We start from the raw sequence: 14,346 nt of genomic DNA on the forward strand, positions 1-14,346 counted from the left end.
TAAAGCAAGGACAGGGCAGGGCACTCTTCCCCTGTATGTAAACTTCATTACCATCTCACAGGAGACCTCTTCTAGCATGTGGATATCAAGCTGGCACTAAAATAAATCAGTACATTAAGAGTTTCTAGCATTTCTAGCATTTCATACTTAGGCAGATATTTAGAACTACAATGTAACTGTTAATGTATTTTGCAGCACTTTTTTTTTTTATTAGAACTGTCATAAAACTGTTTTCTAACATTATCTCCCTCTCCATATATTCAACAAATACATGCCTCACTCACCAGACCAGTTCATCTCCCAGATAATTTTAACTCCCCCATTCCACATTCATTGTATTTGGAAATGCTGTTGAAAGCTTTCAGGTGTCCAGGAAAGAGATTAATCTGTGCGTTCTCTAAAACAAATGTCTTACAAATAGCTGTGTGATTTACTATATTTAAGGGCTGCTTATTGTTATTGTTATCTGTTTTGCAGCACTGCCCCAAACTCCGCAGTCTAAGGCTTCTGTACCAAAACAAAGCAAAAGATTATGTTCAGTTGTTGCATTCTTTGAATAAGACACAGTTTTATTAAAAGAGTGGATAGCAAGAAGGACACACAGACAGAGGGAAAATGTTTACATATCCATGAAATCTGAATTAAAATGCATAACAAGGAGGCGGGGGGAACAAGACGGAGTAATCTACAAGACTGCTTGGCAAGAAAATCTGCAACTTGCCTTACGAGTTTATATAATACAGCTAAAAAAAAAAAAAGGAAAACAAAGCAGCAAACAACAAAAGGGATTGCACTGGATACTTAGGCAAGGAAAGAAATTTTTACAGTGGCCTCCTTGGAAGGAAGAAGGCAGAACTAGTAGCATTTTTTTTTCTGTAAATACATCAACGTTTTTGTTATGCTTTCTGAACTTTGAGGACAAGTCCATGGGCAATGACCATAAATTCACAGAATAGCTGGCAGATCTTTTCTTAGAAGTTTCCACTTTAAACGGATGTGAATGAAAGAGCATGAAAACCTCTGCAGAGCAATTACCACAACAAAGTCTACAGCTTTCTGAGGAGACTGATTTTTCTCCTTTACTCTTACTGATCACACAATCTTTGTTTGGACAACCAAATATACAGAAAGGGCCTGGTTTAACATTAATCCCAGCAGCATAAACAGAGTCTCCAATAAACAGCACAAAGATTTCTCTGAAAAAAACATTCTGCAACTAGAGGGAGACAGGTTTCTTGAAACATTCACTCTACTCTGAAATCTAGCAGCGGCAGTCAGTTACAGAGATTGGGAACTCACTTTGTGAAACACACAGTAGCAGACAGTAGCATCCAGGTCTTAAATGTATCTGATTTTGATCAACAGCTTATACTTAAACTCACAAATAAGGGGGGAGGGCAAAGACCTGCATTTGCCTATATCTCAGCACTATAAATTTAAACTTATGATTAACCAAGGCAAGTGAAGTTCACTGCTACCCCACTGATCTTCAGGTTACCTTCACAACCTTTTCCCATTCCAAGAGAAAGTGTCCTAGAAACAACATGCAAATAAATACCTGGAGAACCAGAGGTGAAAGGTAAAAAGAAATCCTGGAGGAGTCAAAGAGAGAAAGGCAGATTTAGGAGAGGATAGAGAGATGCAAATAGCAGCTGGCTGTTGGCAGCCAGGAAAGACAGGTGTTAGTAAACACAACACAAATGGTAGAATGCAGACAAAAGCAAAGTATTTCAACAGCACCAGTGAGTGTTGGAGGGGGAGAAATTACATCAAGAAATTCAAAGATACCAACTTTTCTACCAGAAAGCAGACAGAATCAGCTCCACTCTGACATTTATCTTCAAGTAGCTAAAAGAGAATCCACACACGCGAGTTCATTTCCATTGCTGCCTATCCCCATGCATACAAGCAATTTAGCGGAAAGAAAAAACACAGGTATTAGACTTCTTTGTATATTTTTGCCTGTTCAATTCTGTAAGTGGTTAACAATGTTGCAAATGCCATCTGCTACTAATCAAACACATTTTTGCAATTAAATAAATGAAAATATCTCAAAGACGGATGCCAAGAGGGTGGTGCCAGACTCTTTTCAGTGGTTCCCAGAGACAGAACGAGGAGCAATGGCCATAAAACACAAGAAGTTTCACCTGAACATAAGGGAAAGCTTCCTTATGCTGAGGGTGGCAGAGCACTGGAAGACGCTGCTCAGGGAAGCATGAAGACATTCCAAACCCACTTGGACGTGTTCCCGTGTCACCTGCTCTAAGTGACGCTGCCTTGGCAGGGAGATTGGACTGGATGATATCCAGAGGTCTTTCCAACAATAACGGTTCTGAGATTCTGGGAAACCAAGCACTTCTACTCCACAGGGAAAGAAGTTCTGTGAGCACCAGATACACAAGATGTCCAGGCTCACACAATGAGCACACTAGACAACAGGTATTTTAATCGCTGGTCTGTTCTCTGCACTTCAATCACCTCATTCCACGCGTATAAATGAGAGGTTGTTACAAATTGTAATCCAGCTTACTACTGCCTTACCTTACTGATGGCTTAATCCAATCAGCATCACAAATAAAATTAACTTTGTAATTAAAAAGTTAAATTAATTAAATGTAAAATTAATATTTTTTAGTATTTAAACTAGCTACTTAGAAAAGTACTTATATACACACATACACATATATATTTACCATGTATCCGAACAGACAATGCACCAAACAATGCAAATAAAAGGCATCCATAGCAATCACTTTTTAAGAAATGAAGAAATTAATTGTCAAAGAGAATTTCCTGTGGATGTTCTCTTAACTGCCTCATTTCTAATGGAATTTTTCAGGCAGGATAAAAGACAATTGGTTTTCCAATGCCTGTCATGAATTAGTTTGGAATGGTACATACTTTCTCTCATTTTAATGGGTGTTACTGTTACATGCTATTAAGAGCATGTAAATGTCAAAGGCATCCCTGCACAAGCAGAAATTTTATTTAATTTTAAAGCAATTTGTTAGCGCTAGTGAATACGAAAAATGTAGAAGTCGAGAAGATGCAAGATTTGTAACAATTTCCTGTTGATGATTAATTTTTTTAAAGAAGTCTGAACTAGTTAGGCTATTTTTGTAACTCTTCTTTACCGCTCTATTTGACAATAACTGACTTTTTTGGCTCTCTGATCCAGCAGCTAGGACTGGAATCTGGCAAAGCTCTTGCTGAAATCCATGGTAATCTTGTGAGTGCAGTCTGCAGGTTCAGGCCTTTCAAAACTTCACAGCGCTCAAGACAACCCTTGGCACTTCAAAGACTGACAGATCTGACTAAATTAGTCACTTTACACAATCTTCAAAATCAAAAACTTCAAATCAATTCACAAAATACAGTCATGTGAGTTTCCTGAATGAAATATGAATCATGACTTCTAACAACAGCAGTTCCACTTTCACTTGGACACTTTAACAGCTGAGAGAACTGCTTTTCTGCATACTCATTTTACTTGATGTCACATGTTTTACATTCACAATAGATGCTCAAGAAGTCAAGCGAGGGAAGAGAGGCCTCATGCAGTAACTCTGTATGAAGTTAAGAGGCAGCAGGCAAGGACACATTTCTAGTCAATTTGAAAACCATGAAGATGTTTCAAAGCTAAATGAATACTATCTTCTGCAAAAGACACCACCGCTACTTAAGAACTAGAGATAGAAAGTGATAGACAACTCCTTTTTAGGATGCAGAAGAACATTAACAAGCACAACAGTAACAGTCCAAAACATCTGCTTGCTGTTGCTGTTAATAAAATGTCAGTACATCCTGTTTCCAAGCACACAGTATGACCTTTATTACACATCTCCCTTGTCAGAACTCATTCTTTAATAAGAAAATAATTCTGGAATGAAATTCAGACAACTAGATGTAGGCTGGAAAGGCAACCATGAACAAGTTTTGCTTTGGTCATTACGAGAAAACAAAAAACAAAACAAACAATGAGGGAGAGAGAGAGACAAAGGGCTTCAAATTAAATTGCCAGTACTTTCACTGGAGTGCACTTTACAGTATTAGAGTAACAAGAAAATATTGTTAAATGCCTTCTGCCCCTCTGGTGACACTCCTAAATGGGCTTCTAAAGCTGAAGGCCCTCAGTGAAGCAATAAAACTCCAGTAGCATTAGTCTCTTTCTGTTTGAGAAAAAAAGCAAGACAGCTACAGAAGATCTGTGGCATCCAATAGAAGCTGCTGTATTGTAAACACTCTCTTCTGTGACCTCTCCATCCAAAAGTACCACCACATTCCCTACATCATAAATTAGAAAGGGGTTTCTTGCCCTCATTCTTCCTCTGGCTCCTAACTTCAGAACAGGAGTGATAAACTAATTAAATTGCAATTTAAATAGCAACTTTGTATGGTAATACTTACCTTTGCACATGTATGTAATATTCTCCCATGACTGATCTATTGTGCATTCTGAAAAATTCCTGTCTCCATTGAAATAATACCCTTCTTTGCAGTGGTAGTACACTCTGCTCCACAGAGTGGTAGAGTTGTCCCAGGTCATTGTCGTGTGTGGAATCAGCAAAGGTTTGCCACAATCTATTTCTAGAACAGAGAAAAGCAGGAAAACAAAACATTGAAATGAAAACAGGCAGGACATATCAAAGTCCTAAAGATGGAGGGATGAACTGTCCCAGCAGGTTATGCTTTGTTTTTTCCACTTCTTAGAGATTCCTAGAAGTCAGGGAGGTCATCAGAACCCAAAATTTTGTGGGTGGAGACCTTCTAGCAGGCTGAGATATTTATTCTACAAGATGACCCATAAAATAAAAGAAAGTGTCCTGATTAGAAATGGAGAGCAAGGACCTTTAAGCAAATTTTTGTGAACAAATCTATCTTCCCACAACACTCTCTTAACCTCCACAAGCTATTTATTCCTTTATTTTACCTACCATTAGTAACAGTAGATATTTAAAAAGACACTTGGTCCAAGGAGTGTTGTGATAGAACAGCATCAAGAAGGTTATGTTCCTTTGTCAGCGGATTTAATTCAAGTTTTGAAAAGAGATGCTGCTACAGACAAGATGAATGAGCAATTTTGCGGGAAAATTTGATAGATTATGCAAACCACTTTACAGATAATTAGAAAGCTAGGATAATGAACTAATAATTTAATTCATTTGCTCAGGTTTTGGGGGCTGAATAACAGAACAGGGAATAAAAAGTGAAGATCAAATAGATGGAACAGTATTATTTACGGTAAAATCTGCTTTTCAATTCACAATGAATGTTATACCTCAATAAAAGATTCTACACCACTTCAGTTATAACAAGCAAACACTGTAAGAATTAAAATCTTACCCTCATTAAAGCTCATACGGAGCAAAAAAGTTCTTTTAAAACCATTCAATAATTTTAAGCGATTCTGAAATTCTATTAAAAAAAAGGAAAGCAAAGAAGTAAAAACCAAGGCTTATAGAAACATGATCTGTACAACATTTAAAGGAAAATTTAAACTTATGTATTTCAATGGATAATACATCCACCATCATGACTATCTTCCTTTTCATACACCAATAAGTATGAATCTATCTACTATAAATCATGAGAATAAGCCTTGGAATAACTAATGCCCATGGAAGCATGTGCTTAACTCATGGAAGGACAGTAGGTGACAAGACAGAAAAATTCCTCCTGTTCCTGCTACCTGCCCATGGCCATTCTGTAAGCAGACTGAAATGCAGAAGCACAGTCTTGTGTAACATTGCAAACCTCCTCAGACTCATGACACAGAATAAAAATATTAAATGTCATTCTAAAAGTGGAGAGCGGGTTTAACATACACATGGAGCATTCAAAAAAATTACTACATTTGATTGCAATAAACTGAAAGCTTGATGATGGATCAAGGTGAAAAGATATTGCTTAACTAACAAGTGGAAGAGTAAAGCCGTGAAAACTGACTAAAGAGTGTAATTATTCTAAGGTCTCCTAATGAAGAATATGAGCCCAGATTAAAAAAAAACAAACCTGAAGAGTTTTTTTAAAAAGGTATTGTTGTGTTCCATCTTATTGAGGAACTCTTTAGACTACATTCCTCCAAATCATAGCACTGTAAGAGACTTGACTCATCTCAAATAGCAACAACATGTATAAGCAATCATAATTTGCAACTGGAAACTGTCCAAATACAGGAATTTTGAAGGTATGTTAAGTAATAGCAGTTTGATTTCTGATAGTGGCTTCAACTGCTATCAGAAAAGTAGAGTGGATATTGAACTGGAAAAAACATCAGCAATTTAGGCTGTATTTTCATCTCATGGTAATTCCAAGGCCTGACATGCATTGGGATTATGTTCTTGGAATGTTAACTTTTACCAATTTATTGCAACTTCATTAGCAACACAGATTAAAAAAAACCCACCCTGTTCAATATATGGTTTTTGTTTTGTGACAACTTTCTATGGCAGAAGACTGTATAAACTGAATGCCCAAAGAGGATGACTGATACTTATTACAGTGACTTAAATAGTATCTAAGCTAAACAAACCAGAAGGCAGGCTTTATTTACCTTTGCACACCAAATCAGGGCCATCCCACTGTCCTTTAGCATTGCAGACCGCAGTGCCACTGCCACCTGCCATCAGGTACCCATGATCACAATCGTAAGTAACTTCACCTCTGTATGTGGTCCCACTCACAGATGTCGGACGTGCATTCAAAACAAAAGGTGGAGCCCCACAGTCCACACCTGAGGAGATGAAGGAAGAGGAAGACAGACCTGTTAGTCAACCAGCAGGAGCAATGACAGCTGTACTCACATAACTATTTTTTCATCTTTACCAGCTCACCCTCTTCTCCTGTAGTAATGCAACATTTCCTCAGGTCCTCTGCAATATTCCCACTATGACTGACAGTGCTGTAGCTACTCCAAACTTCTACTTCCAAATAAAAGGACGCTTTTCTGTCTTTCTCTCAGAATAGTGTGCTAAATCTGTGACTCCCTCCTCAGTCTAGCTAATAGTATACAGAAAAGTCTTGGTTTTCTTCTGAATCTTTAGACTCTCCTGCTTTTACAAACCTGATTACATTGGGTAAGGTGGCTCTACACCATTCACAATGAGCAACACTCAAAGGAAGGCCAATGAGCAGAAACTGCCCTGAGAAAGCAAAAGTTTTAAAAGTATACAAAAACTGTAAAAATGCAAAACCACAGAAAAGGTTACTACATACTGTATAAAAGTTTCCTGTTAAGGCAAGCGTCTACATAATGCTTAAACAAAGAAGTCAAGTAGCATACACACACACACACACACACAAAGAACTTGTTAAAGGTACATTTACTAGTATTGAAAAAAAAATCGGACTTGCTGGTTTTAGAAAGAGAAGTCCTAATTGAAAAGGGCTTGCAATACAAGGAGGAAATAAGTTTGAAATTTCAGACTTTTGGCTGTTTCTTGGTGTATCATGTATGTTATTTCAATCAACCATAAAAGAGATGTTGAGAAAGTCTGACCTGACCTACTGTTTGATTGTAGAAATTTTAAAAAATCACATGAAAAAACAACTTCTGAAAAACGTTAACAAAAAAAATATCAACAACTCACAAGAATTACATTCCACAATCTTTCTCTAGGAACCACTTGAGGCTCTGGGCACTCCTTTCTTGTTTTCAAATTCATCATCCCTTATTTTTTGGGGGGAGTGAAAGTGTTACTTGCATTGTTTTAAAATTGTTTTATCTTTTCTTTCTTATGAATTTATAGTGATAGTTAATATTTTGCTTTTCCCAGCCACACTGTTTTAGCACCCTTATTTTAATTCACTTCCCATAAATGTTATATTTCTATCCATTCTTGGAGAAAAAAAAAAGAGACAGAGAAAGGGAAAGAATTGGAAACAAGGAGGACTGTTTCAGAGAAAGAATGAACTCTCCTCGGTAAGTGACAATTTCCAGGATGACAATTCTGCCCTACAGAATTGCTATCACAGTGTGTCTTCTGTTAGCTAGCACTTCAAGGATCATGTAACTAACACAAAGGCTTTCTAACTACTCATGGGAACACAAAAAGCAGTCATAAGCAGTAATATTGCCAGAGAATGGATGACTATAACACCAAAGCAAGTACATGTTTTAAAGACAGTCATAGGAATCTTAACTTCTAAGAGATGTGGAAGTGTTTGTTCATGTACAAATGTTCTTAAAATTATGAAGACTACCCAGAGATGAGGAGTGCTATGATGCCCTCTTTTGCATCTACAGCAAACCTTCAGACAAAAGTTCACAAGGTGTCAGGGAAACTGATGTTTTCATGAGAGGTCAGTGACACCTTTCAACTCTGGAGCCTTTCCCATGAAATGCTAAAGAAATCTAGTTGTTTTCTAGGCCTCAGCTCACAGGCAGGAGGGCACACTGTAGTGTCTGTAAAAATGCAGGGACCAGCATAAAAAATGTCACTACACTAAAGAAAAAGGTAAACAATAACATGTCCTTTAATTTTCTTCTTTTTGTGCAAATAACCAGATCTTGAAAAAACATTTCTTTCAGATTGTGGAAATAGTCTACTATCTTCACAAACACACTCCCTATGCATGAACCCCCTTAATGAAGAATTTAAGAAAGATGTAAGACTCTTTTCACCTTTACAGCTTAAAGTGGCAGGTTCCCAAGTTTCATTTGCAGTGCAGTATGAGAACTTTCCTTCATTGCTGTAAAACCCTTCTTGACACTCATAATGAACTGCACTTCCAGGTAGCAAGCTGTAGTTCCCCACAATGTAGCCATGCTTCATTTCAGGAGGGGAACCACATCCAATTTCTGCAAAGAGACTGGGTTGAAAGATCTCACAGTACATAAATCACAACATTGACTGCTTCAAAATCAGCTAAACTAGACGGTCACATCCCAAAATACTCCTGATCTGATGAATCTGAGGGCTTACCAAAGAGGTAGAATAATAGATTTGAAGAATTGTCCTGGCCACAACTGGAGGAACACAGGGAAGCAGTTACTGAGCTACATTTTTACCAACATACAGCTGGAGCCACTCACAACACCGAAGATGAGACATTGCAGTGCGATGGTGCTTTGTGTGGGCCAGTCTCGTTACAGCCATGGCTGAATGATACTTCAACATCAACAGGAAAATTTCAGGCCCCAAAGCATAGCTTTATTTCCCAGTGCACGGGAAAAGTGAAGCACTCTGCAGCAGATAAATTGAAATGAAATGTTCTGCCCCTCAAATCCTTCATCTCATTGAAACAGCCTGCATACAAAAGCTCCACTCCTCCAGCACATCTGCTTGGGCAGGGCTCCCTTGTGCAACTCTGCAAGAAACACAATCGGTACAGACACTCTACTTCACCGCAGAATACGGAGAGGCCAGTCAGTGAGGTAAGAAGGAGCATTATCAGCAATTCTGGCAAACAAAGCGGAGCACTGCAGACAGAAAAAGTGAGCAATTACAGGTTGTGAGCTGTGCTGATGGTTCTGGCAATAATTTAGAAATAAAAGCTGAGTATAATCTAGGCAGCTCCTTCCACCTGGGATGCCTGTGTTCACTATGTACTCTGATATCCACAGCTTACACTGCTAGCAGTTTGCATCTGTGAAAACTGACACTAAAGACAGACTTTCAAACTGGAAACTTGGTTCTGGTTTTTTTTTTTGTTATGGCAACAAAAACTGAACTGTTTATTTATGCAGGAGGCACAGTATGTAATAAATAGCTAAATTGTTATTTTATTATTCCTGTCCCCTAGGCTTTTTTCATTCATCTAACCTCTCTTATCAGCTATTCAGTCTCTCTTCTCTTCCCCTTTATGGGGTGTGATTATATAAACAACTGGATTACAACACACTTCCTTTCTACTCAGAAATGAACTACATTACTTTCATAACATCATCAAGCTTCTCTGACCCTGCACATCTGAAGCACTGCTGAGAACCTGTAGAAATATCTGGTGTTTACTCCGGGATCCTGACATCACTGGAACAAACTGAATACAAGAACTAAAAAAAAAAAACATATGGCAAACAAAGTCCAGAGAAAGGGTTTCTGCCCTGGAGAAGCACAGGCCAGAACAGGCACTACACTATGGTGCAACATATGATTTTATCTGCTAGCAAAAACAGCATCCAAAGACTCTCACCTTTGCATGAAACTATGTTTCCATCTTGACGAAAAGAACGTTCTCCAGTTTCTAATTTATAACCATCATTGCAGTAACACATATAGCTTCCTTCAGTATTCACACATCTTGCATTGTGACCACACAGCCCAGACTCCTCACATTCATCAATATCTAAAAATTCAGAGAAAAGTAAATACACTTCATAATAGGGGGTTTTGTTTTAATTAATTAATAAAGGGCCCAAGCTTAACTCTTCCTTGAAGAGTTCTACATAGCTTCTCACAGCTCTTCTAGGAAAACAAAGGAGCCTATTGTCTCATCTTCAAGCATTTGGAAAGAGGACTGTTGCAATTTTGTCACTAGCTATCTTTAGAATTACTGCTGGTTTACTTGACAAATAGTCTCCAATGTTATATGCTGTTCAAACAATTCCAGAAAAATCCTGTATCTGGACACCTCTTAAATGGTTACAACAGTTCATCACTAACAAGAAACTGGCTAATATTCTACACTAAATACAAAAGTTACAATCTGGGAAATTTTAAGTATCATCCTATGTCATTAATCTAGCTACTTCTTCTGAAAAGATCATTGTTTGAATGAGATTGCAAAGTAATGATTGTAACACAGCAGAGTTCAAAGCAGAAATAATTCATAGCTGTTAGGAACCTGGATGTCAAACAAGCACATCAACAACAGTGGTTCTCTGATATAGTGTCAGAAAATAAGTTCTACAGTGATAGGAAAAAAAATACTTGTGCAGTTCTGGATTTGCTCAGGATTCTTTGTGATGTCTACCTGTACAGTTCGTGCCATCATTGGGAATAAATGTCTTGTTGTTGTTGGAGGCTCGGTATCCATCAAGGCAAACGCAGTAAAAACTTCCATGTGTATTATGGCACAGGGTATGATTTCCACAGATCTTGCTGGCTCCAATCTGGCATTCATCTTTATCTGTCAGTACATTCAAAAAACATCAGAGAGAGATTAAGAAAAACGGGGTGTTCTCCCCTCCTCACTCATGCTCAAGTAACCAGACTTCTCCTTACTGATTTCCTTTATAAATTATTTGGGATGTAAACACTGCTAGTAAGCTGGAGAACAACAGAAACTTTTGTCCCTGGATGAAAATGCAAATACTGTTTTGTGACACAGCTTAAGTTATCAAAGACTCTAAGAGCTGCTGAAACCAGAGGGCCCTACTCTATCCTTCCACTCTTCTTTATGGTGTACACTCCATATAGCACCTCATGGAACACCTGGGTGGAGGCAATCCCAAACCCCCTACAGTCTGGGTAGAGAATGGATCAGGAGCAGCCTTGCTGAGAAGGACTGGGGGTTGCTGCTGGGTGAGAGGCTGGACATGACCCAGCCATGAGCACTCAGAGCCCAGGAAGCCAAACATGTCCTGGGCTGCATCCAAAGCAGCATGGGCAGCAGGGGAGGGAGGGAATTCTGCCCCTCTGCTCTGCTCTGCTCTGCTCTGGTGAGAGCCCACCTGGAGCCCTGCATCCAGCTCTGAGGTGCCGGACATAAGAAGGACATTGCCCAGTTGGGTCAAGTCCAATGGAGGCCATGAAGATAATCATGGGCTGGAGCACCTCTTCCACAAGAAAAGGCTGAAGGGGTTGAGGGTTGCTCGGTCTAGAACATAGAATGTCTGAGGAGCCCTTATTATGGCCTTCCAGTACCTAAAGACTACTTTCAAGAAAGCTAGAGAGGCAGTTTGGACAATATCCTGTAGTTCTAGGCCAAAGGAGAACTGCTTTAAACTGAAAAAGGATGGATTTAGATTTGGCACTATGAAGCAATCTGTCATTCTAAGGGTAGTGAGGCACTGGAACAGGTTGCCAGAGAAGTTGTGGATGCCCCAATGCCCCATCCCTGAAAGTGTTCAAGGCCAGCTTGAACAGAGCTCTGAGCAACTTGGGTCTTGTGGAAGCTGTCCCTGGTCACAGCAAAGGGGTTGGAACTGTGTAATTTTTAAGATCCCTTCCAACTTGAAGCATTCTATAGTTCTATGGCTTTCCTACAATGAGATACCTGAACTCTGTGCAGGATCCAGCAGCTGCCAGTGCTTTGTGAAAGAAGGGTAAGAGATAGGGAGAAGGAGATCATTGGTGAAGGGCCACCGTCTTTAAGCACTGGTAAGCTATTACAGACACTAAGACACAGTGTTTGACATTATCCTTTGATTCACATATTGATATGAGATAGTCTTACAAGGACAATATCAGCCTGGTATGTTATTCATTAAAATGTTGCTAATGTTACCATGAGTAAAATTACTTACACTAAATTACAGTAACAAAATGCTAAACAGCACTTCTGAATATGTAAAAGCCTTTTGGTGAGGAAAACCAATCCAAATATATTCTACGGGAGATTCTTCCAGGAAATGACGAAGTTTCTAGCACACTTCGAAGAATTCATTAAAATTACTTGAGAAGGAGCATTTTAGGAAGTTACAGAGTTTCTTTCCATTTTAGAAGCAGGCAGCTTACCTTGACAATGGGTTCTTCCATTGCCTACAAATCCATAATTGCAGATACAAACACTTTTTCCTCCACTTTGCTGACATGTTGCATGAATGTGGCAAGTTGCACAGACATCGGGAATGGATCTGTTCACAATTACTTTAAGGACAAAAAATCACAATTACCTTTCTTGAAATACCCAACAAGTGGCATGGTAGGATAACCAGTACAGAATTGAAAGTGGAGATAAAATCCAGATTAAAACACATAGAATAGACTACTGCCTCCTCCCACCTCATTTGGGAACTTGGAGGAAAACCACAGCTACTGTATTAAAAGACTGAAGATTAAAAATAAACAGAAAGGATCAAATAACTACACTGAGCATTTTTGTCCATTGTTCTCTTCTCTGACAACAAAAAAAAAGTTTTTCACGTTTCAGAAAGGTTTAGAAGGTATATAGTAGCTAGCTCTATCCAATATTATCAATCTTTCCTCTGTGTGCATTTGTTTAGCTTTTGTCTTTATTGCTGTTTCCTCTGTTTTGTTGTGCTTTTTTCTATATCTGTTTGTATCGTGTGTCAATATGGTAAAAATTTCTTTAATAAAAATGTTGCTAATGTTGCCAGGAGTAAAATTACTTACACTAAAGTAATTTCAGAAATTAATTTATATTAAAAGTGGTTGAGAAGCACACAACCTAATTTACTATAATTTGACATGGCTGTAAATATACATGAAATTAGTATAAATTTTTTTTTTCTTTGCATTCATACTTTCAGGGCATTATGTTCATTTTCCTCCATTTTTAATAAGCTCTTTTTGTTATCACACATACCCTCAATTTCCAAATGACGAATGTCAGAAAGGATGGATTTAATGTAGACAAAGCATGGGTATCCTGATGCCTTTTTATATTTTAGAATAATGAACTAACACTGCTCAAGCTGATGTCTGATGCTGCTCAACATAGAACTATGGAATTTTTTACTTTTCTAAGATAGCTGAAATTGATAAGAATACTAACATCACTGTATATTTAGCATCTCTGACGAATTTTGACTAATCTACAATGTCTAAATACATAACCAGAACTGGAAGGAGAAGGAAGATGAACACTCTAATATTTTTTATGCATCAAATTTATCACTGTGATAAAACTGCCTTTCCATATGAACAGGGTTTCAGGTTTTTTCAGGGTTTTTATGGGTGTCTCAAGGCTGTGGGAAGCATCATAGATTCCTATTCCTAATTATACATGCTTTTATATACTTGAGTGTGTGTGTGTGTGCGTTTCTGATAAGAGCAGAAAACAAAAACTGTCAGCATGCAATGGCAGCCAACACAGATCAGAAAATTAAATGTACAAACAGCCACAGAGAGAACTTTCTCGTGATACCTCCATCTTCTGATAAGACATGGGAGTATCCTCCTCAGATTGCTGCTTCAGGAGATACAAAAATGCGTTTCCACCCCCCGCCTCCCCTTACTACTACAGCTGAAATTTTATTACTTATTTGTCCTTCACAATACACAATTTATCATGCCAGCACTACAGACCCCTCACAGTTTTGGTCCTCGGCCAGCAGGTGTCGAGGAGACACCCCAGCCAGCGCACAGGACAGCACCCACCACGGCCACCTCCGCCACCAATGCCACGGGTACCATCACCACCACCAAGTGATGCTCCGCCACCATCAATCACCATGGGATACCCGGACACGCATACCAGCATGGGCTGCGCCCAAGGAAT

The 14,346-nt window shown here is 38.7% G+C and overlaps 1 protein-coding gene across 1 annotated transcript in view; it reads right to left on the reverse strand.

Annotated features, from left to right (window-relative positions):
• SUSD1 (sushi domain containing 1) overlaps positions 1-14,346 on the reverse strand; it is a 49,220-nt gene that overhangs the window by 26,846 nt on the left and 8,028 nt on the right. The window contains exons 2-7 of the mRNA XM_005425332.3: positions 12,621-12,752; positions 10,915-11,070; positions 10,135-10,287; positions 8,624-8,800; positions 6,554-6,733; positions 4,408-4,587 (exon numbers count right to left, since the gene is read on the reverse strand). Coding sequence (XP_005425389.2) covers positions 4,408-4,587; positions 6,554-6,733; positions 8,624-8,800; positions 10,135-10,287; positions 10,915-11,070; positions 12,621-12,752 — 978 coding nt within the window. The remainder of the gene's footprint in view (positions 1-4,407; positions 4,588-6,553; positions 6,734-8,623; positions 8,801-10,134; positions 10,288-10,914; positions 11,071-12,620; positions 12,753-14,346) is intronic.

This window comes from Geospiza fortis, unplaced genomic scaffold (genome assembly GCF_000277835.1).
Source record: "Geospiza fortis unplaced genomic scaffold, GeoFor_1.0 scaffold203, whole genome shotgun sequence".
Classification (NCBI taxonomy): domain Eukaryota; kingdom Metazoa; phylum Chordata; class Aves; order Passeriformes; family Thraupidae; genus Geospiza; species Geospiza fortis.